General features: G+C 35.2%; 1 protein-coding gene across 1 annotated transcript in view; it reads right to left on the bottom strand.

Moving 5' to 3' along the window:
* Positions 1-361: 361 nt before the first annotated feature.
* The window catches only part of PREX2 (phosphatidylinositol-3,4,5-trisphosphate dependent Rac exchange factor 2), a 261,162-nt gene continuing 237,484 nt past the window's right edge, over positions 362-24,039 (bottom strand). Inside the window, exons 38-40 of the mRNA XM_037505649.2 lie at positions 14,062-14,164; positions 10,964-11,031; positions 362-5,269 (exon numbers count right to left, since the gene is read on the bottom strand). Of these exons, the coding sequence (XP_037361546.1) occupies positions 5,224-5,269; positions 10,964-11,031; positions 14,062-14,164 (217 nt within the window). The 3' untranslated portion in view covers positions 362-5,223. The remainder of the gene's footprint in view (positions 5,270-10,963; positions 11,032-14,061; positions 14,165-24,039) is intronic.

Raw genomic sequence — 24,039 nt, forward strand, 5'->3', positions numbered from 1 at the left:
TTCTAGTCTTTTATGCAGACAAAAAATAAATGATATAAAATTCAAGATACACTTCGATTGTTTTAACCATACCAGAATATCGAGTGACAGAAAACTATGTTACATGTGTATTTTACAAAGGAAAAAAATAGACTAGTAACAGCCAAATGAAATTTTTCATTACATGTGAATATTATACAATGTTAAAATATAGATATATTCAAAAGAAATTTTATAGAACCAATTTGATATTTGGTTATTTAAAATGAATATGATGTAAATGAATACTTATAAAAATATTTTTAAGCAAAATCTACGCTCTACTCATTTACTTGGCAGTTACAAAAATATATATTTTTCTGAAACTAATAAATTTGCTTAAGGCATTAGATATTCAAATTTAAATGCATCTTTCCTAAATATTTTACCAATTTAGGTTTCTTATTTCATACATTATATATACCTACACAGTATTAGAATATGTTTACATTACAAATAAAGTCATTTCAAGTAACAGACACAGGCAATCATTAACATCAAAGAGTTACTGTGCAGGTTTTCAAAGCAAACAAATCCAATACACAAACGAGGCCTATTCACTGTGCCTGTACGAAGTGAATTCTCAAACATGCTTATTGAATGAATACATGAGTAAATGACATTTGTTATTCTATATTTGCCCAAAATTAATTATTCAAAGCTTTCTATTTATAGTATGAATATCATTTTAAAAGTCAGTAATTTTTATTCTTAATCAGTTAATTCTGGTTGGCAAAGTCAGATAAATTGATGCCAGATTGAGTAGCAAACCAGTGTCAGTGATTAAAAGATGGTTTACCAGGTATGCCTAGTGTATATTTAGGGAACTATGATGTCTACAAAACAAACATTCAATATATTGAATAACTCCATTTTTATATCTTCATACAAAACAGAAAAGAACCTAAGTAATTTTTATTGTCTTGTTATAAAAAAGTAGTAACTATACTTCTATAAAAAAGGCATATATATATGCACATGCATATATACACACAGTTTATTACATATATTTTCATTAGTAGACAACAGCATCTCTTCTTAGTGAGAGAAACAAGCTATCCTGAGTGAAGAAGGCCACCTGTCCATGCAACAACAGGGAGAGGCAAGCTGCTCATATCTAGCAGTCTTCCTTGCATGCAGAGCTTGGCCACATGGATGCTGACAACACATTAAAAGCAAAGTTTTGAAGTAGTAAAATTCTTCTCAAACCAATGACTAACTGTAATAACTATTATGGAATCACAGCATCTAATTGATTGTGGCCACTGCATGTAAAAGGAATTCACCTCAACCCATTTTGGGCCCAGAATCCTTTTAGAATTTTCCCTTCACTCTTCTGCTTCACGCATGGTGAAGCCTTCCTGAGGCTCATCACTAACACCTCAAAAGCGAGACAGTACAAAGAACATTTTTCTTGATCTAAGTTCAGATCATCATAAACCATTTCAAAACCTTTCATACTTAGGTATACTTTATACGTAAGCAGGAAAGGTGACAATTCACTCAGCAAATTGTATAAAATATATGCATGTTAATGAAATAACTATTCCGAGCTTTGGGGAAATAATCAAGCCATAATTTAGTGCAATAATTCACTTAAAATAAGTCTAAAAATTAAAGATAGTTTCCCAAAACTATGAAGCAATTTAGTCACACACTAAAGGTTAGTTTCAATATTAGTAAATACCAGTGTCACAAATGAAGAAGGTCTAAAAGTGATCTTTAAAGTAGAATGACTTAAATAAGGTTATTCATCTTAAATTTTAATATTATATTTTTCAAAAATACAAGAGAATAAAACTGTGCTCTCTAATCTGAATTAAATCATGCCATATAGGAAAAGACCTACTGAATAATTAACGTTTTAAATAGAAATGCATTATTTTCAAATACATAAATAATTATCAATTGAATGTGTCCAAGTCAACAAATGTTAACTTTGTCGACCACATGTATGTGCCCAAATGGCTAAAAATTGTTTTCTTGAATTAGTTAATATGTCCTTCAGTTGTTTATCCATTTTTTGACTTTTACCATTAGTGCTGAGGTCAACTTTAGTTCGCTCTGAACTTAACTATCACAGTATTTAAATTAATAGTCAGAACCAATATCACAATGCATAAGTGCTACAGTATCATAAGAAATGAACATAATTTTAAAATGAACATTATTGCCATAGAGTAGCCTTTGAATGCACAAGAATCTAAGTCACTGATAGAATGTAATTTAAAGAGACAATATGAGAACTCTAAGATTGTGATCTGTCTTCATAAAATAAAGCTTAGACTTCAAATTCACCATTATATATTCAATATATGTAAAACTAGAACAGAAATTCCTTCCCTTCTTTCCTTCCTTCCATCTCAAACAGTAGTGGAAATAGATGTAAAATTTTAGTCTTCTCAAATTGCTCAAACTTAAAATGTTTCATGTCCCACATAGAGGTACATTATTATATGGTACTGAAAAATTCATTCATTAGACATTTGTTTATTGTAACTGCCTATTTTTTTTAAGATTTATTTTTATTTATACAAGCACTGGGTACAGTCAGAAGCGCGGGAGGGTGAGAGAATTCACCAGAGCCAGAGCAGGGAGCAGAGCAGGCAGAAGGACCGAGGTACACTGCTGAGGGGAGCAGCGGGCGGCAGGAGGTCTGTGAGCCATGTGGGATCCTCCTCTGGTGGCCAGGGAGCAGCCAGGGATCGAACCTACTCTGCAGAGGCTGCTGACAGCTTCACAACCCAGTGCTCAACCGCTGCGCCACTGGGGAGGCCCTGTAACTGCTGTTTTATAATAATTGGCAAAATTTATATGATGTACATTTCCAGGCTTTCAACACATATCCAAAATTGTTTTCTTACATTAAAAGCATTTGACATATTTCCCTTCACTTCTATTTTCTCAATATATGATGTATTATGTAAAGGCAAAATATACCACATAATACCAACCATACTCACAAATAACTCATAATAATTCAAATAGAAATAAGGAGAAGAAAAACAAAGTATTAAAAGAAAGACTTTCTGGTTTCAAAACCTGGTTTTACCACTTCTCAGTCATGTGGTCTTGGGTAAGTCACTGGGCCATTCATTGCTTCACTTCCTCAGCTGTAAAATTAGGGTGATGAAAAGAGCACAACCTTTAATTCATCATGAAGATTAAGTGAATCAGTAATAACAGAGGATGGTGAAAGTTTGCATCGCTTGGCATATAGCAATTACTTAATTGTGGGCTACAATTTATACTACAACAACAAAAAAAGGAAAGCGACTGATGATATATACATCGTTACTATATTTTGACCATTTAATAAATGCCAAGAACTCTAAAAGATGGTACACTTGTGTTTAATCCTTAAAATAATATAAAGTACATTTTATTATATCAAAAGTAAACCCTTTAAAATATGCTAATTTATAAATATCACATTAGCAGATCATATCCCTCTTGACACATAGCAAAGTACAACTAGAATGTTCTTAGAGCCTCTAATGAGGATTACTACTGCCAGGATGGTAATTAGAAAATAGTAATGATGATATGAAAAGCATTTGCTAGTTCATCAGGTTTGCTCACTCATTAGCTCTGCATTGAACATGAACAAATTTTCAGTACAGGAAAATCACAATTCACTAATATCATGGACCTGCAGAAGCACCTGCTGATAGCATCATGAATCACCACTGCAAGCTGGGTATATACTTAATATAGATATTTATGTTAAGGTCATAGCTTCATTAAACTCAAAGTGTTGGATTTTTTTTGAAAACTGTGATGCTGGTTTATTTTTCATTATGTCTATGAACTTATCACAAAAATGCGCTTTTGTGCTAAATAACAATTATTATTACCTTGATCAGTATATAAACATCTTACACATACATGTGTAACAGTTTTGTTATTCAATGCACTAGTGAAAAGGTTTTGAATGAAAGCTTGAAAATCACCACCAAATTTCATAAATTAAAATTTAATAGTAGTTTTCATATATTTTAGTTATGAAAAGCATTTTGCATACTCCATTAGTCTAAATTCATTTAATTATCACAATCACAATAAGGGCATTTTAATCACTTAAAAATTTGTGGATTTAAAATTAATATTACCATATATAGTATGTTAACAAACAATGCTATTTTATCAACACATGAATGATAAACATTAGGTATACTTTAGAATGAAAATAGGATACTCTGTGCTTCCATAAATTACCGAAAGGGTCCCTAATAGTCCTTTTAAAGATTGACAAATAAAGCTTTATTTTCATATCATATAAATATACCATGATAGAAAACTGCCCAGCATGATGTGTTCTTTTAAGGGTCTGACATCTCACACGAAAGTTTTAACAAAATTACAAATTTTAGGAATCTAAATTGAATGTTATAATTTTAAATGGGCATATTTTTTTTTTCCTTCATTCACCCTAGTCTCCATTCCCCATACCTCCTCTGTCCCTACCTCTTCCCATCCTCTTCCCCTTCTGGTACAACCTGGTATGCAGGGCACAAGGAACCCATGCTCAGTTCAGACAGCCATGATAGCATTGACTTACTCGGACTGTCCATGAGCATAAAAGATACTTCAAGGAAGAAGGGCTTGCTGAGAGTCTCCACTACTGAGAAATCTGCTCTTAGGATAAAAAATAAGGCGTGCCCGTCACCTTCCACACATAGACTACTTTCTGATGCCAGCGGGAGACCGAAAGTCTACAGCACCCGATTCATGTTGTCTGTAACATTTTTGTTTGAGGACCTGGAAATCATGGTTATATTTCTTCAGTGTCACAATTCTTCTAGTGGAAATCTCCATTAATTCATGTTCTCATTTGGAGAAGATGAAGACAACATAACAAAATCATTTTTAAAATGAGAGAGGAAGCACAATGGTTAATTTGTTTTTTTATCTCTGATAATGTTTCCATAAATTTCAGGGAGGAAACTTAACCTCAAAAATGAATATTTAATGTGAATACATAGAAAAACCAGTTTGTGTAGCTGAATTGTTTAAATGCATTTACATTTCCAGGAAAAATATCCCAGCACAAACTGAACATTAGTTATGTACACCATGGTGAAAGGTTTAGAGAAAAAAATTCATTTTTTCTTTTATCTTGAGTTGAGAATGGTTAGGCAGCATGTCATGTGTCTTGTCCAGTTTTCAGAAGCTTCTGATTTCCTGGTTGCTTAGGGATTCTCTTCATTCTTCTCCAGCTGGGGGAGGTGGCTCACACAGCTTGTACAGCCTAGAAAAGTCACAGGAAAGAGTGACGGTGGACAGATGTACTGCCATTACCTGACATGTTCTTTACTGGATAAACAAAAACTCTTGACAATATTTTCTTTCTTTCTTTTTTCTTGACAATATTTTCTTGGTGTGGGGGTATAAGGATAATGTCTCTTTTGCTAAAAATCACATAGGAAATAGCAAACTCCAAATTTTCAGGTCAGTCATTTAGTAATCAGTCTGTTTGTACATCTAGATGGTGACAGATTCAGCAGTGCTGCCTTTCTTACCCCTGCTGCTTCTGCTCCAGTATTGCCCACCCCAGTAGTTTACCTTAGTGGTAGGAAAATGGAATCTCTGAATTCGAGGAAATATTATTGCAAAGACTATCTTGTTGATAATGATTGTCTTGGAATGAGATAGCTAGCTTCCATCTCTTAGGGGTCTACTGATTTTCTGGCCAATTTTAGAAATCTGTTTCATATTTGTATTTCCCTGTGGTATATGGCAGTTGGTTATGGACAGGCTGATGCTGCAGATTGCTGAGATTTGAAATCAAAGACAAAATTAGCTGGGGTTTCATAGGGAATTTCTGCCTATCTCTGCCCATTCCCTCCTTTCACCTCTCAAGAGAATTGGGTGATTAACACGTGGGTCAAGAAGTCCACTTGAACTGGTGGGGATTGCCTGAGATGACCCCCCTCACTATGCATCCAGGTCTAGTAGTTTGAGACCATTCAGCATTAAAGCAAACTCAGGAAATTGAACTAAGACTACGCAATTTCTAGTGCTCCCCATTCGCCCAGTGGTTAAAACCTAAGTCCAGAACCAAAGCAATAGAACATAACACTTGCGAGAGCAACTCCACAGGGCAAACCTATAATTTAAGGCATAGTCTGAGAAGAGATAGGTTGACTAAATCAACTGGATGGTGGACTCTTCCCATTGTCTTCAGTAGCGTCTGTGCCCACAGTGGGCCTACTTCAGAGTTTGATTGATAACCTAAAATATATAAGGTGCAGGTTTCAACTTTGCTCTTTTTCAAAAGTATTCCTAACTCAGGGTAACTGTGGTGATTCTCTCCTCTTTGTAGATTAAACTGAACACAGCTTAAATGAGCACTGACAAATTCAGCAAATTATAAATTTTACCTCATATCAACATTTAATCTCATGTAATTCTAAGTCAAAGAGGAAAAATGAGAAAATTTATTATTAGAAACTAAGTCAACAAAAATGAACTTTTCTTGTCTGCAAACATATAGAAGTTGTCATTGCCTTTGGGGATTTGCAAAATGTATTTTTAATCAGGAAGGTGGTTAATGCTCTATATGTCATGTTCGCAGAAGAAAACGAATACTATAATGAGGACATCTCACATCAGAAAAGCTGATTCCATCTCTCCTGGAGAAAAGAATGCATTAAATTGAGCTGATGGACTTCAAAGCTTCTTTTATTGCTGAGGGATATGGCGTTGTTTCAAATTGCATCCCAGTGCTGGAATAATAGCATGATTGAAAAGTTCTTTTCCCCTGTAGTTTCTATCCTCCTATTTCCCAGATAGTTCTGCCTAATGAATAAAAAGGAACAGTGGCCTTTCTCAGGTAGAACAGATAACAGAGGCTGGGTGGTGGCTGTCTGTGAGATCTGAGGTGAGCATCACATTCCATTATCGTGCACTGCACGTTTCCACAAAATGTAACTAATGCCACAAGGTAGACGAGTTTTTGAAATGTCTGCCTTGCAAATTGGTGAAAAGGCTACTCCCTGTGATCACCTAATGAAATAATAGCTCTGGGAATGGCGAAGCCGGGAAGAATCAGCTTCTGTGAGGCTTCTTGGAAGTGATTCAGGGTTATTTGAGTTCAGACACATTTGTAATGGAAATTGTGGGGCATTGGGAATTTAGAACAGGCAGATGATGCTTGGAAGTAAAATGAAATAGGTAAGAGTTGCACTGAAGAATTAGTTTTTTGGCAGCTAACTTGTTAGGTAGTGGGAGGCATTTTTTTTGCCCAAAATTTTGAGGCCCTTTTGGTGTTCTCATTCCACTCATGAACACTAGTGGTCCTGCAGGGAAAAGGTTTGTTCCTGGCTCCACTTTTTCCTTTTCCTTTTTGGGTGCAGCTGTCTTAAAGCTGAAATTTCCAGCCCAAATCCAAATCTTCAGTGAGCAGAATTTTCCAACTGCAGTCACTAGACCATACCATCTTTCCACATAGAAAAAAACTGTATCAAGAAGATCATAAACAAATGCTTCTTTTAAGGCTAAAGATTCAGTTGTACTATGTCCCAGGGCAATTCTCCCCATCTTACAAATGAAAAAGCTGTTTCAAAGATGATAACCTGACTAAATAAGGCCACAAAGCAGAAACTGGGACTTAAAACCATTTGCACACTTGAACTACTCTAGCATGCTACCTCCCAATTAAACAAAGAAAATCAGCTCTCATAGCACAATAGTTTGCAGACTTTGTGACATAATAGAAAATAATAATATCAGTTACATGTGAAATATGTTGCTCTAGATGAAGATATGTTTATTGCTTTGGAGAACCAATGTATGAGTCAGGAGGAGGCACAACCTTTCTGGTTGTGTTCACAAAGCCATCTCCACATGGATGTCCCAGTGGCCCTTACTCTCATTATTCCTGATTGAGTTAATCATCTTTTCTCTAGATATACTATTCACCTGTATCTATGATCTCAGTGACTAGAACCATTTGTCATCCAAGCCAAATATTTGGTGGTCATGCTAGAATCCTTCTTTACCCGAATCCCTTAATCTAATTCTAACCAGTGTTCAAATACTATCAATTCTGTTGTCTAAATAACTTTCTAATCTCTCCTCTCATGTTCATTCTCAATAGTACAATAGTCCTTGGCAAGTTTCTGCTTTTAGTTTTAGCTGACCTCAAATGATCCTCCTTATGCTAAGATAAATTCTCAAATTCAAATCTCATAAATAGGAAGATTTTTAAATTAAATACTCCCTATTATTGTCTTCAAGTTAAAATATCTCATACAACTCTCTTCCTGATTTAGCCTTTGGCTACATCCCCAGCCTCACTTTGCATCTTTCTTAAATCACATACAATCATCAGTAAGAGATCTGGTTGGTTCTCAGGAAGTGATGTCTCCTCTAGGCAGCGGTGCTACTGCATTAACTGAATAGAATAGCACATCTGTTACCAGGCACACAGGGAAAGGAATACTCTGCTATTTCCCCTCTCCAACTTCAGGCTGTTACAGGTCCCTTATTTGTATTCTTGTGGCCATGTGTACCTATTTCTATCGGGGTTCTAATCACATGCTGTATGCTATTTTCATGTTATTCAATTGCCATTCTACTATTCTTCACTGACTGGTGGAGGGGACCATTTTTATCTTTAGCTTTTAACAAAGTGCTTGATATCTGTCTTTATACACATAGCAGAAATCCAATATATGTTTGCTGAATTAATTATTAAAAATAAAAGAAGGTTAATGATAAAAGGGAAACTATGACAGTATGTTGGGTATCATAGCAAACACAATCTCCATGAAGATATTTCTAGAAACATTACCCCAGGCTGGCCTTTGGATGACCTGGACTTGAGAGCCAAATGTGTTCTTTTATACACTGTCCTCTAGTGGAAAGGATCCCAGATCTGCGATCCTCAGCACACACTCTGAAGCCCTTATAGGGGATGTCTCACATTTTAATTTTAATATAGTTAAGCTTTACTCATCTCATCTCTGTAACTGAGAGTTCCTGGAGGCCCAAAACTATTTCTTTTTAGTATTTATATTCTTCACAGGAGAATAAGATGTGCTTTGCATTTCTTATATCATCAATAAATATTGGTAGAATGAATGAAAAAAAAAATTAAAAAATTACTTTCGAATTCTCAAAGGGGTTATTATTCCCTTGTAAAAAATCTCAAAAGTAGAGCTGACACATTTTATTGTTTCACTTTAAGTGTTTCAAGACATAACTGGATAAAGAAAAAAGTGAATACATCAGCTTCTTTCCTTGTATTCAGCTTGTGTATTGGTTTATTGATTAGGATGCTGAAGTCTTACCCTATGCCTACTGTTTATTAGTGTTTATAAGCTCTTGCTAAGAAGACCTTGTTGAGCCATTATCTTGCTTTCCTATTGAAATTTTAACACTTCACTGGATCTATTACTCAAACATATCATATTTGCTCAAGGTGCTGGAAAGAGAATGCCTATGTGAGAAGATTCTTTAACAAGGAAAAGTCTTAGGTTCTAATCTAATCAACTATGAGTGATAATATTAACAAGACTTGAGAATTAAATTGAATTAGGAGTCAGCATTAAAAATAAATGCAGGGCCTCCCTGGTGGCACAGCAGTTGAGCGCTGGGTTGCGAAGCTGCCCACAGCCTCTGCAGCACCGGTTGAAGCCCCAGCTGCTCCCCGGCCACCGGAGGAGGGTCCCACATGACTCGCAGACCTCTCCTGCCGTGCCCGCTGCACCCCTCAGCAGTATATTTCGTCCGTCTGCCTGTTCTGCTCCCCACTCTGTCTCTGGTGAATTCTCTCACCCTCCTGCACTTCTGACTGTACCCAGTGCTTGTATAAATAAATAAACAAATAAATAAATCTTTAAAAAAAATAAATGCAATAAGAACTTGAGTGATCCATTAATTTTCAAGGGGAAAATATGTTTTCCTTTTGAAAGAACTTTCACTGCCCACATAGTTTTTCAGAATGAAATATATAACTTCATAAACACTGCAGTCATCATTCTCACTCTGGTAATTTCTTTGTAAATAGAAACAAATACAGATTATCTGGTCTGTGACACTACTTTGAGGAGCCCACTTTTTGTTAAGATGCAAATGTACAGAAATGCAATCAAATGTAAAAAAAGTTATTTAGCTTTGTCCTACTTCAGGATAGATGGCTGCCTACCCTAACATCACCAGGGTAATCAACATTTGTTTGATGGCTATTCCCATGCTCAATTATTTTAAAGATAGATTAGTGTTCAGATCTTACGGATTGTGAATATTGGATATGATGACAAACAAAAAGCACGTGTAATCATTTATTCATTAGCACACTCTTGAAATCAGTTCAGATATTTGATGTCTTCTATGAAGGCAGTATGATGTGTTATGAACAACAACAACAAAAAATTCCCTTACACCAAAGAATTTACATTCAGTTTGGGCAAAAAAAACCCCAACAAAACAAAAACCCAAAACATGTAATAACACATTGCAAGTCAATAGAAGGCTATTATAGATCAATACATAAGATGTGAGGGAGCAGAGAGAGCAAGGAAACTCAAACAAGTTCAAGGAGAAACTGAAATCTAAATTGGATTAAATAAGAGTTTTCTATTGAGGAATAAATGTAAAAGACAATGATTCCTGAGGGAATGACCTGTGGCAGTCACAGATCTCTAAATGAAAATGACATTTTGGTAGCGTGGCACAGCTGGGTTACCCATTTATGTAGTACCTGTGTGTATCTTTGTTTTTGAATTCATGCTAGAACTTACAAAATAAAATAACCACAAGGAAACTAAAATTCTATTTAATTCTTAAGCATTTGTGCTAAATCACATTTAGCCATAGGTATTTACAAGACCAGTTTTCATGATTACAATCTGGTCTACCCTGGAAAAAGCCTCGAGTTAGCTGTCTGGAAAAAAGTGAGCAAGCCTTTTGGGAAAAAGAGACCTGGGGAATTGCTTACCTTGGGGCGGATTGTGGGGTTCGATCTCTGACTCCCAAATTCTTTGCTGTGTTCTGAACTCTTGCACCCTAAAGAAGTCAAGAAATCATTTTTAGCTCTAAGTAGTAACTACGTAGCATGCCATTACTACCAAGTATAGATATTTATTCAAACAATGTATTTAATATCAAAAGACACTTGCTTGAGGAAGAGAGATATCATATGAGCATTTTCAAAATTAAAGCTTTTAAGAATTAAAATGTGTTGATACACTGTTTCAAAGGACTGACATTTACTTCCTGTCATCTAAATCATTCAAAATAAGTTTAAATAACAGCTTTGTGTTCATTATCTTATCTGTCATGATTTCTAAAAGCAATCAATCCTTAAGACATCAAAAATACTAAATACCTGCTGTGTCCATAGTTTCATGCAACAGAAATCACAGTCTTATCACACTCATGTCCCTTTTTTGTCCTTAACTGCATACTTAGCTATTTTATATTTAATAATATTTACCAGGAAGTTGTTTTCTTAAAGCAACATCTGCACATATTCTGCACAAACATGTGCATGTGGATCTCTATAATGTAAGAATTCTACTTCAAAGTATATATAAATAAAGATAATATACTCTACACCTATCAATGAAAAAAATCTTTATAATCTGTTAAGTGGTGCTTCAGAAAATAATCATTACCAAAAAATTACAAGGGGCATCTTCTATCCTTTATCTTTCCTTTTAAGAACCAGACAATTAAAATAATAGCTCTATGAAAATATATGTACAAAATCTAGATATGAAAACTATACCTAATAGAAATGAGAACATTAAATCATCCTGAAAAACTTCTTTTTCCTAAAAATGCAACTAAAATCTTAGAAATTATTATTCATTACTTGGAAAATATTCTAACCATTTAGTTTCTGGAAAGTGGAGTCTATAAGTGGCTGAAAGTCAAAAGAGAAAATTGAGATCTTCCATTCATACTTGTGTTCAAACTGTTCACATCCCACATAAACATTGACTTGCAGATTGGATCCTACTTATTAATCCCACTGTCTGCAACTGATGATTACTAGAAAGAGGATCAGCAACAGAAAGAATGCTGCAAAATTATCTCTGTGCACCTGTCTACTCCAATTTCTCTGAAGAGAAGACCCCAAGCTCTATGACCTTTCACAACTAAGTCAGAAACCACTTGGAAATGTCATAACTTGGATCAGAGAAACAAGTACAAAAGAAGGAAGTAGCATATTCTAAATGTAGTTATTTAAAAAATTAGGAGGCTATGATAAATACTGATAAAAAAGAGCAATTTAGAAATGAACCAGGATTTTATAGAACTTCATATCTTTTCAGTATTTTTAAATTATATTTTAAACTCTACAATATATACACATAGCTTGCATAGTATATTTTAAAGAGGTTAACACCAGATATATGAGTCATAAGAGCCCACAAAACATCAGGTTTACCTTTTCTATCCTCTTATCTATCTCCATTTTCAGTTGAAAGAAGTTGATTATTCAAGTCCATATAATATGTATATGTAGCCAATCCATAATTACCCCCTTATTGGATTATTCTAAAAAAATATTAATACCAATCTCTTAGTCTGCCACAAGCCGTAATTTTCAGATGGCTCCTCCAAGTCTTACTGCAAACTTACTTTAATAGCAAGAGTTAAATAGAAAGGTTGGTCTCTTTCTTTATGTTTTAGCACGCAAATCCCAACCCTGAAAACTACAAGTTTGCCTTTATCTACTTTTTAAAATTGAATTTGCATAACAACACACACACACAAATCCTTTCAGCTGGCATTTGCATCTGTATTTGCCCTTTTCCAACTGAACCAAAGCGTGTCACATGCCTCTTATGGAGCTAACCTTTACTTAGCAAATCCCTACTGGACCTCCTAAGATCTTGATTTTCAATTTTCAGCTCCGCGTTCCCAATATAAAGTAATAGTGCATGCCACAATCCTTGCACCTCATTTCTGCAGACCCCAGAATGGCATTGGCCTCACTTTATTACTGTTTCTGTAATTTTTCTTTTTTTTTTGCTTGTTCAACATTGTGCAGTGTAGTCTTGGGTGCAAATCCACAGGGATTTATATGTTTGCTTGAGAATTATACACTAAGTCTTCAATAAATAAAGCAGTCATAATTGCAAAAGCATATCTTAAAAAATTAAGTCACTCATGATCATTGGAATATTTAAACCAAGTCAGTAGGTAGAGAAATTTGTTAAATCAATTATCTGCAGTAGTCCTGGGAAAAGGTGACAAGAATAATATATTAAATTAATGTCTTACAACTGCCCTTTGTCTTTCTATTGATTTGTACCGTTTCAACCAAATTAATCACATTTTCTAAATAATTAGTAATTTGGACATTAGTGTGTCTTTTTTTGTTATCTTTTTAAAGTATTTTGAGGGTTAAAAGTCAAATTACCACACTTAAAATACTACTGGGCTATTGTATAGAAAGTTCATTCTCTTTTTGGGATATTCTTACTTATTAGTATTTCTGATTTACAGAGAGCCCAAAGTTTGCTTTATGTTCTAAAGGAAAGTATGATATATGTGCCTTACCTTTGGAATAATGCACAAACCTCTTGGCATGGAATATGTGATTCCCATTGAGATCCTCAGAAGCATTCAAGGTCCTCAATTCTTGTTTCTTCTTCCTTTCCCCCAAGTGCTTCCTCAATCTACTACCTGAGCCTTACTAAAGCACCTGGATTCCCAGAAAATGCCTTGCATCCTTTGATCTTGTCCTTTACATCAGCCCTAAGTCAGTTCTTTTGCATTTTGCCTACCCAACAACCTGTCCTCCTTCATATTATCAAAATAAAATTATTTTTCCAGGTTGTCTAAGCTTCATGGAGAATCCATGAATAGATGATGTCTGCTCTGTTTTTGTTTTGTTTTGTTTTGTTTTTTTGCTATATCCTCTTCCCTGGGAATAAATGTTTCTTTTTCACAACATATCCTCTGAGCCCAGAAAAAGTGTTATCACGTCCCCAGACACCTGTTGGACACCTGATTAATGAATACAGTAACTTCAAATTCAGGATCTGTAAAACAACTCCCTGTAATGTGCATGAGATGTACCTGCTTTCGCATCACATCTGTAGCCTGCATGATGTAGCGAGGGGGCAGTCCGTGGCTTCTGGCCAAAATGATGGCCTGCTCCAGTGTCACGCTCAGGGTGCACCTGCATGCAAAAGTAAGGGCAAGTTAAACCCCACAGTTTCCCCTAACACTCATCAAGACAGTTAAGGTTATTAATGAGGGGCAGCAGCACATGCCAAATGAGAGTTACTCATTTTTCCCAAGCATCTCCCATGTATACAATAATTAAGAATTTAATCAACTTGTTGCTATGTCTTTTTATTACAGGATATTCAGCTAAGAACTTAGAAGAGTAGAGGGAAAATTATTTTTTCTCCCCTATACTAATCTCAAACTAAATGAACATATCTTTTTTTAGACACTGACTGCGCAGTAAAGACTGCCTGAAACCAACAGAAGGCTCCCGGAGGAGCCAGAGGTGAGGTGGGAAGTTCACCCACGCCAGGCCTCTTCTGGCCTGCACTCCCAGCCCAGAGGGGAAGTGGGAACCCACCCCCGGGGCAGACCAGGCATGCAGGGGAGCGTGTCCCCACATCGGCATTTTAGAACAGGGACATTTCACCAGTAAAGACTGATTGAAACCGACAGATGGCTCCCGGAAGAGCCAGAGGGGAGAAGAGATGTTCACCCAGGATGCCGGCCAGTCCCAGCAACACAGTGTCAAAGTGCATACAGCAAATTAGAAAACAAACAGAAGGGAGTAGAAGAACCACACATAACCTAGCAACTCCTCAGGAAAAAAGCACACCACAAAAAGAAAACCAACCCCCAGATTGCAATGACAGTAACTTGGAAGAACTTCTGAGCCTTCCAGAAAGAGAATTTAAAATTGCCGTGATTAAAAAACTGACAGAACTCATAAAGGAAAACAATGATAAGGGAAAAATAATCAACGATCAGAAGAATGAAATTGAGTCCCTAAAGAGGGAAGTAAAAGAAATGCAGGAGATCAAAGAATTAATGGAGGCACTAAAGAACAATGGGAAAAGCAATGAAAGCAGAATAGATGAAATGGAAGAACGAATAAGTACTCTTGAAGACACAGAAATAAAAAGAACCAAAACAGAAAAGGAAAGAGAAGTAAGAAGAAAAAAGACTGAAGAAAGACTTCGGGAACTATCTGACTCCATGAGGAAAGAAAATATAAGACTTATAGGAATCCCAGAGGAGAGGAGAGAGATGTAGGAACAGAGAAAATATTCAAGGAGATAACTGAAGAGAACTTCCCAAACGTGAAGAAGGAGCTGAAAATTGATATACAAGAAGCAAGAAGAACACCAAACTTCCACGACGAAAGGAAAACTACAGCAAGACACATAATAGTAAAGCTCCCAAGAATCCAGGACAAGGAAAAATAATGAAGCTGACAAGAGGGAAGAAACAGATAACATTCAAAGGAAAACCAATCAGGCTGACATCAGACTTCTCTGAAGAAACACTACCGGCAAGGAGAGAGTGGAGGGACATAGTCAACAGACTCCAAGAAAACAGATGCCAACCAAGAATACTCTATCCCGCAAAGCTCTCCTTCCTCCATGAAGAAAGAATAAGGACCTTCCCAGACAAACAGAAACTCTGGAATTTCATTACGACTAAACCCCCACTCCAAAAAATACTACAAGGAGTCCTAAAGTCAGAACATCAGAGGGACGAATAAAAACGAAAGAAGGCCAAAAAAAAAAAGTTATTAAAAGAATGAACAAATAAAATCAAAGGAAAGACAAACACAATGGCAAATTCAGATGCTAACATATCAATATTAACTCTAAATGTAAATGGACTAAACTCTTCAATAAAAAGACACAGAGTTGCAGGCTGGATTAAGAAACAAAACCCAACCTTTTGCTGTCTTCAGGAAACACATTTAGCTATAAAAGATAAAAATAGACTCAAAGTTAAAGGATGGAAAACAATCCTACAAGCAAATGGACCAAAAAAGAAAGCAGGGACAGCTATACTTATATCAGATAAAACAGATTTCAAACTCAAAATGATAAAAAGAGACCCCAATGGTCACTACATTATGATCAAGGAGACAATACTTCAAGAAGAAATAACACTCATTAACATATATTCACCAAACAAAGGAGCACCAAAATATATCAGACAACTATTGTCATCTCTGAAACCAGACATCAGAGAAAACACATACGTAGTGGGAGACTTCAACACACCACTATCAACAATGGATAGATCAACGAGACAAAAAATAAGTAAAGACACTAAAGCTCTAAATAAGGATCTAGAGCGCTTGGGCTTAACAGACATCTATAGAACACTAAATCCCCAAAAAACGGAGTACACATCTTTCTCAAGCACACACGGATCATTTTCCAGGATTGAACACATACTGGGACACAAGACAAACATCAACAGATACACCAAGATTGAAATCATACCAACCATCTTTTCTGACCATGAAGGCATCAAACTAGAAATAAACCATAAAAAGAAGGCAAGGAACTCTCCTACCTCATGGAGATTGAAAACCACACTACTGGAAGACCACTGGACTAATGAGGAGATCAAAGAAGAAATTAAAAAATTCTTTGAATTGAATGACAAGGAAGACACCAATTTTCTAAATGTATGGGATGCAGCAAAAGCAGTAATAAGAGGAAAATATATAGCAATAGAGGCTCACATCAAGAAACAAGAAAGAACTCAAAGAAACAACCTAATCTCAAAGCTCAAAGATCTAGAAAAAGAACAACAAAAAAACCCAAAACCAGTAGGAGAAAAGAAATAATAAAAACCTAAGCAGAAATAAATGAAATTGAAACTAAAAAAACTATCCAAAAGATCAATGAAACCAAGAGCTGGTTCTTTGAAAAAAATCAATAAAATAGGCAAACCCCTAGCCAGGCTCACAAAGGAAAAAAGGGAGAAAGCACAAATAAACAGGATCATCAATGAAAGAGGAGAAATCACAACGGACACAGCAGAAATCAAAAGAATAATCAGTAACTACTATGAACAGTTATATGGAAACAAGTTCAACAATCTAGAGGAGATGGACAAATTCCTACAACTCTACAATCACCCAAAGCTAGATAAAGAAGAAATAGAACACCTAAACAGACCAATTACAAGCAGTGAAATTGAAATGATAAGCAAAACCCTCCCCAAAAACAAAAGCCCAGGACCTGATGGATTGACAAATGAATTCTATCAAACATTCAGAGACGAATTAGTGCCTATCCTTCACAAACTCTTCCAAAAAATTGAGAAGGAAGGGACAATACCAAACACATTCTATGAAGCCAACATTACACTAATATCAAAACCGAAAAAGGAAAATTACAGGCCAATCTCCCTAATGAATACTGATGCAAAAATCCTCAATAAAATTTTAGCTATCAGAATCCAACAATGTATCCATAAGATAATTCACCACAGCCAAGTAGGATTCATTCCTACATGGACACAAGGATGGTTCAACATCCGAAAATCAATCAACTCTATCCAACACATCAACAAAAAGAAATATAAAACCATATGATAATATCAATAGATGCTGAGAAAGCTTTTGACAAAGTGCAAGCCCCTGATATTCATGATAAAAGCCCCTGAAATTCTTTTACAAGGAACGTACCTCAACATCATAAAGGCCATATATGACAAACCAACAGCCAGTATCATTCTCAATGGTGAAAAGCTGAAAGCATTTCCATTAAGATCTGGAACAAGACAAGGATGTCCACTCTCACCACTGCTTTTCAATATAATACTGGAAGTCCTAGCCAGAGCAATAAGACAAGAGAAAGACATACAAGGAATCCAAATAGGAAAAGAAGAAGCCAAACTGTCACTATTTGCAGATGATATGATAATATACATAGAGAACCCCAAAAACTCCACAGAAAAACTAATTCAACTCATCAATCAGTTCAGTAAAGTGATAGGATACAAAATCAACATGCAAAAGTCAGTAGCCTTCCTATACACAAACAATAAATCTGAAGAAGAAGAAATCAAAAAACCCATCCCTTTTATTATCAAAACAAAAAAAATCAAATACTTGGGAATAAATCTAACAAAAGAGGTAAAGGACCTATACAAAGAAAACTATAAAACACTGTTCAAGAAATAGAAGAAGACACAAAGAAATGGAAAGACATCCCCTGCTCATGGTTTGGATGGATAAACATTATTAAAAAGGCCATCCTACCAAAAGCAATCTACAGATTCAATGCTATTCCAATAAAAATTTCAATGTCATTCTTCAAAGAAATAGAACAATTATTGATGAAATTCACATGGAATCACCAAAAACCCTGAATAGCCAAAGCTCTCCTGAAAAAAAAAAAGAAGGGAATGGAGGCATCACACTCCCAGACATCAAACTATACTATAAAGCCATAATCATCAAAACCGCATGGTGTTGGAACAAGAACAGACACACAGACCAATGGAATCAAATAGAAAATCCAGAAACAAACCCACAGATTTATGGTCAACTAATCTTTGACAAAGGAGCAAAGAATGTTTGTTCAATAAATGGTGCTGGGAAAACTGGGTCACTACATGCAAAAGAATGAAGCTTGACCACTACCTCACACCGTACACAAAAATCAACTCAAAATGGATTAAAGAACTAGACATAAGATCTGAAACCATAAAATACATAGAAGGAAATACAGGCAAAACACTCGTGATATGTACATCAAAGACATCTTTACAGACATATCACCCAAAGCGGTGATAGTGAAGGCAAAGATAAACAGCTGGGACTACATCAAATTAAAGAGCTTCTGCATAGCAAAAGAGACAATAACAAAAACAATGAGAAACCCCATGGACTGGGAGAACATTTTTGCACACAACACTAATGATAAAGGACTGATCACAAAAATCTGCAAAGAGCTGATGAGACTCAACAACAACAAAGAAAATAATACAGTCAAAAAATGGGCAGAAGAGCTAAAAAGAAACTTCTCTGAAGAGGACATGCAAATGGCCAACAGGCATATGAAAAAATGTTCATCATCACTTGTAATCAGGGAAATGCAAATCAAAACTACCATGAGATACCATCTTACACCAGTGAGAATGGCACATATTAAAAAAACTAGCAACAACAAATGTTGTCGAGGATGTGGAGAAAAAGGAACTCTCCTGCACTGTTGGTGGGAGTGCAAACTGGTCCAACCACTATGGAGAGCTGTGTGGAGATTTCTGGACCTACTAAACATAGAGCTTCCATATGATCCAGCAATTCCACTCCTAGGTATTTACCCAAAGGACACAGAAACATCAATTCCAAAGAGCATCTGCACCCCTATGTTTATAGCAGCACTGTTTACAATAGCTAAGCTTTGGAAACAACCCAAATGCCCAAAAATAGATGACTGGATCAAGAAGATGTGGTACATATACACCATGGAATATTACTCAGCATTCAAAAAAGATAAACACATGCAATTCGCAGCAACATGGATGTTGCCGGAAGGGATCATGCTCAGCGAAATAAGGCAGAAAGCAAAAGAAAAATACCGGATGGTCTCACTCATAGCAGGAATCTAGAAAACTTAAATAAGGGACCAGGAAAATGAATAACTATAAGAAAGTGAAAATCAAAATCAACAAACAACTATGGACCAGAGACACTCTATTGTTGGTGGGGGGCGGTGAGGGGAGGGATTGGGGTCAAAATAAGGGGGTTGCAATTGTATGGGGAATATAACATAAAAATAAAATTTTTTTTAAAAAATAAGGATTTATGAAGAAACAATAAAACCTGGCCAAAGGGGGAGAAAAAAAAATAAATGAACATTTTTTTTAACATTCCTTAAAACTAGTTTTGGAAATATATCAGTGAGCTGTTTATCTTTCCTGCTTATGTTGAGTTTCTTGAGGGTGGAAGGTTAAATTTTAATTATTCATGTACCAACAACGCCTTGAATACTACATATCAAGTTCTAAATGCACAAATGCTCCCGAAAGAAAAACAGACGTGGAAAAATGCAAAATATCAAATGATAGATGCTGGTTTTGTTTTATAAATGAAACCTCAGAAGTTAAATATTTTGACAACGAACCATTGATTTTACAACACGGGACACCTCTTTCAAAGTAGATGATAAAGGTAAACTGCTGGGATCCTAAATTAAACATTCAGGTTTAAAGTACATGCATAATGAATTGAGTTTATGAAAGAGTTTACCTACAGAAATTTAAATAAGCAGAATTGAAAAAAAATTATTATCAGACAGTATTCTTTACTTATATCTCATGTAATTCATAAGAAATGATGTCTACGGGCCTCCCTGATGACCCACGTTAAGTCTCAAAGCTATCACTACTATGCTCTGAGTTACATAATCAGCCAGGGAGCTGAACCACATGGTGCAGTAGACCTCTTCTGTCTTGCTCACTACTCCCCTTACCAGTGTATTTCAGTCAGTCTACCTGTTTTGTTCCCCGCTCTGTCTCTGGTCAAACCTCTCACCCCCTGCACCTCTGGCCTACCAGTTCTTCTAGGCAAAAAATAAAATAAAATAAAAATAAAGAAATGATTTCTAATATTGATTCATAACTACATATTGATAATTAATACATTCATACTGACATATAACAAATATCTTAGAGAAATAAATAGCAAAATTACTATTAAGATGATCATTAATTTTTTTAAAAAAGTTATATTTCCTGGACCCTATCTATAAGACTATTTGTAAAACTTTCAAAATGAAATTTTAATTACTTATATAGGAATATGATCCCCAGAGCAGCCCCAAGGAAATTCAGAATTTTAATCAGAAGTGATTGGAGAGTCTTTTTTTTTTCTTCTCCCTCCCTCCCTTCCTCCCTCCCTCTGAACCCTCTCCCTCCTCCTCCCCTGCAGTATGTCTCTGATTTATAATTGTCCATTTTTGCTTTGTTGTGTTTTGTACTGTCATTATTTTTTTTACACTGATGTCTTATTGGGTTTCCCTATATTCCTGCTATAAGTGAAACCATCCGATATTTTTCTTTTTCTTTCTGGCTTATTTCACTGAGCATATTTCCTTCTAGTTCCATCCACATTGCTGTGAATGGCATGAGTTTATCTTTTTTTTGATTGCTGAGTAATATTCCATTGTGTATATATACCACATCTTCTTGATCCAGCCATCTATTTTTGGGCATTTTGAATCAATGTTTTTGTGTCCTCTGGGTAGATCCCTAGTAGTGGAATTTTGAAAGTTTTACAAATAGTCATATGGTAGCTCCATTTTTAGCAGGTTAAGCAATCTCCACGCAGCTTTCCATAGTGGTTGGACCAGTTTGCATTCCCACCAGCAATGTAGGAGAGTTACTTTTTCACCACATCCTCACCAACATTTGTTGTTGCTTGTTTTTTTGGTATGTGCCATTCTTACTGGTGTAAGGTAGTATCTCAATGTGGTTTTAATTTGCATTTCCCTGATTGTAAGGGAAGTTGAACATTTTTCCATATGCCTGTTGGCCATTTGTATTTCCTCTTTGGAAAAATGTCTTTTAAGTTCTTCTGACCATTTGTTGACTGGCTGTTTATTTTGTTTTTGTTGACTCATGTAAGTTCTTTGTATATCTTTGTGATCAGTCCCTTATCAGTTGACTGGAATGCAGAAGATTTTTTGCCTGATTGGTGAGTCTTCATTCCTTTCTTTACTTTCCTCTTATGCTCATCCACATTTTTCTCTATAGTAACTTGTACATTGCATGTTGTTAGTGTTTTCAGGTGCTGTGCTGGTTTCTGAATTGTTTTTACCTTTTGCATATATTTCATATAAATGCTCATTAACTTTATTGATTGATGTGTTTTTCTAACATTTATATTAGTGGATTTTGATTTACTGAATTCTTTTTTATTTCTTGGTATTTCGATTCGTCTTCTCTCCATTTTTCACATTCTTCCTTGTGGTTTCATATTTTACTCATTCATTTTTCTAGATATAACTAGTATTTTTCCCTACAAATGAAAAGCAGTTCTACAAAGCCATTGCTTATACGTAAGTAACATCTAATTAATTTAGTCCTAGTTATGAGGCTATAGTATAGAAGGCCAGTGTATTTGGTAGATTTTGCTACTGATGAATTAAGAAAAGAGCAAAAACAGATTTACATTAGTGCTCTAATTTTAGAAAGGACCTGACAAAGTGCAAATGCATGACACTTAATTAACTACATTCTAAAGAGAAACATGTTAGGTTCCATTGGCTGTTAAATGACTTGAAAAGTAACTTCCTCATTAACATTATAGACAACTCTTCAGTGGGTATTAAAAACATATATTGAGATGAGCTAAAGTTTTATAATTAGTTTCTAGTATTATATCACATTTGTAAATATTAATGCATGAGTCTGATAACAATATTTAATTTTAGTTTTACCTGTACCTGCATGTTGTAGAATGGTACATGCCAATGAAAGCAATGAAGCATAATTGACAGTTCATGTCTAAAAAATCAAATTTTTACAAAGCTTTTAATAGCTTACTCAACACACTATAACCTTTATCTCCTTCTTAAGTTCTCCTCTATTCCAATTTTAAGTCCTTATTGATCCTAGCATTTTAATCAATAATGCTCATTACGCCAGCCAAGTGAAGGTAAGAAAAAAAAAAAATATCTTTATCTTTTTCTAATCACACTGAAATATGTCTGTGCCTCCTGATAGAGCATGCCTTGTCCTACTCTACTTATAACTCTAATTGTGAATAATTTTTAACAGGAAGCCTGTAATTTTAATCCATTTTCTTAATCCTTTGAAATGGATTTATTTCTCCCTACTTCAAGTTGTAGTAAACAGCAGTAGAGCAGCAAATTATCTGCCAGAGACTTTAAAAGATTTTACTGTAATCTTCCAATCAATCAAATCATGGCCAGTAACATATTCTCTGACAGGGTACTTCAAAGTGTCACTTGTTTAGAACCAATCACATGAACAGCACTTAACAGAAAAATCTACCTAAAAAAAAGGCTATGCAAATTTTCTTTCACCAGAATATCAAAAAATGATGGCTTCATGCTAAACACTGTATATATTGCAATTAGACCCCAAGATTAATTTGAAGTTTTTAAAAAGTGAAAGATTTAAAAGGAGACCACATGTCAGAGTGAAAAATATTGCCTGTATTTGATTCACAGTTGATCTATCCAACAGAGGCAAGGTGAAGTTTTTCCATTGCAGCCTCACAGAATTCCATTCTCCTAAATTGAGTGTGAAACAAAATCTACCAGTGAGCCCATAACTTTGCTGTCAATATATCATTATTTACCTCAGAGCTTTTTATTTTATCTCAACTTTCTCAATCTGAATGTTAAGTGGAAAAAAAATCAGCATTTCAAGAAGCATTTTCATTCTGGCATTCTCTGAAAAGATGCTTGGTCCAGAACACTCAGAGAAAATGAATACTGGTGCATAAATGAAGACACAGACTAAGGTTTTACAAGAGATCATTTGATGTTATAGGTTTCTTCTCTGATTACCAATGACATTAATCTGCTATCCCAGGGTGAGAGAATGAAAGGAGTATACCAAACATTGGGAATATTAAACAAACTCCATTCAATTTGAGGTCTTTTGACCTACCAATCACCTTTCTAGCACTGTTTTCAAAACATACAGTAAATTAAAATTTAAATAAATCTATATTTTTACACTATCCTGGAAAACATTGGCTTTCAATTTTTCAACTTCTAGCTCAGTATCATTAAAAAAAAATTATGAAACTCTTTACTTGAAGTGACAAAAAATAAAAACATAAAAATCACAGAGTAGAATTTGTCCTTCAAAAAAGACAAGTACATTATGTACATTAAAGAAAATTGCTACATAATTTTAGTAATAAGACAACCCAAGTAATGGCTTGGCTAAGGGTGAACTCCCAAGGAAGTGCACTTGACAGGGCTGCAAAATTATGTAGAATTTGTGAATTTCCCTATAGAACAAAAACAGAAAGGGTCAATATATCTGTGCTTATAATGAATA

Source organism: Talpa occidentalis, unplaced genomic scaffold, assembly GCF_014898055.3.
Source record: "Talpa occidentalis isolate TD23 unplaced genomic scaffold, MPIMG_talOcc4v2.1, whole genome shotgun sequence".
NCBI classification, from domain to species: domain Eukaryota; kingdom Metazoa; phylum Chordata; class Mammalia; order Eulipotyphla; family Talpidae; genus Talpa; species Talpa occidentalis.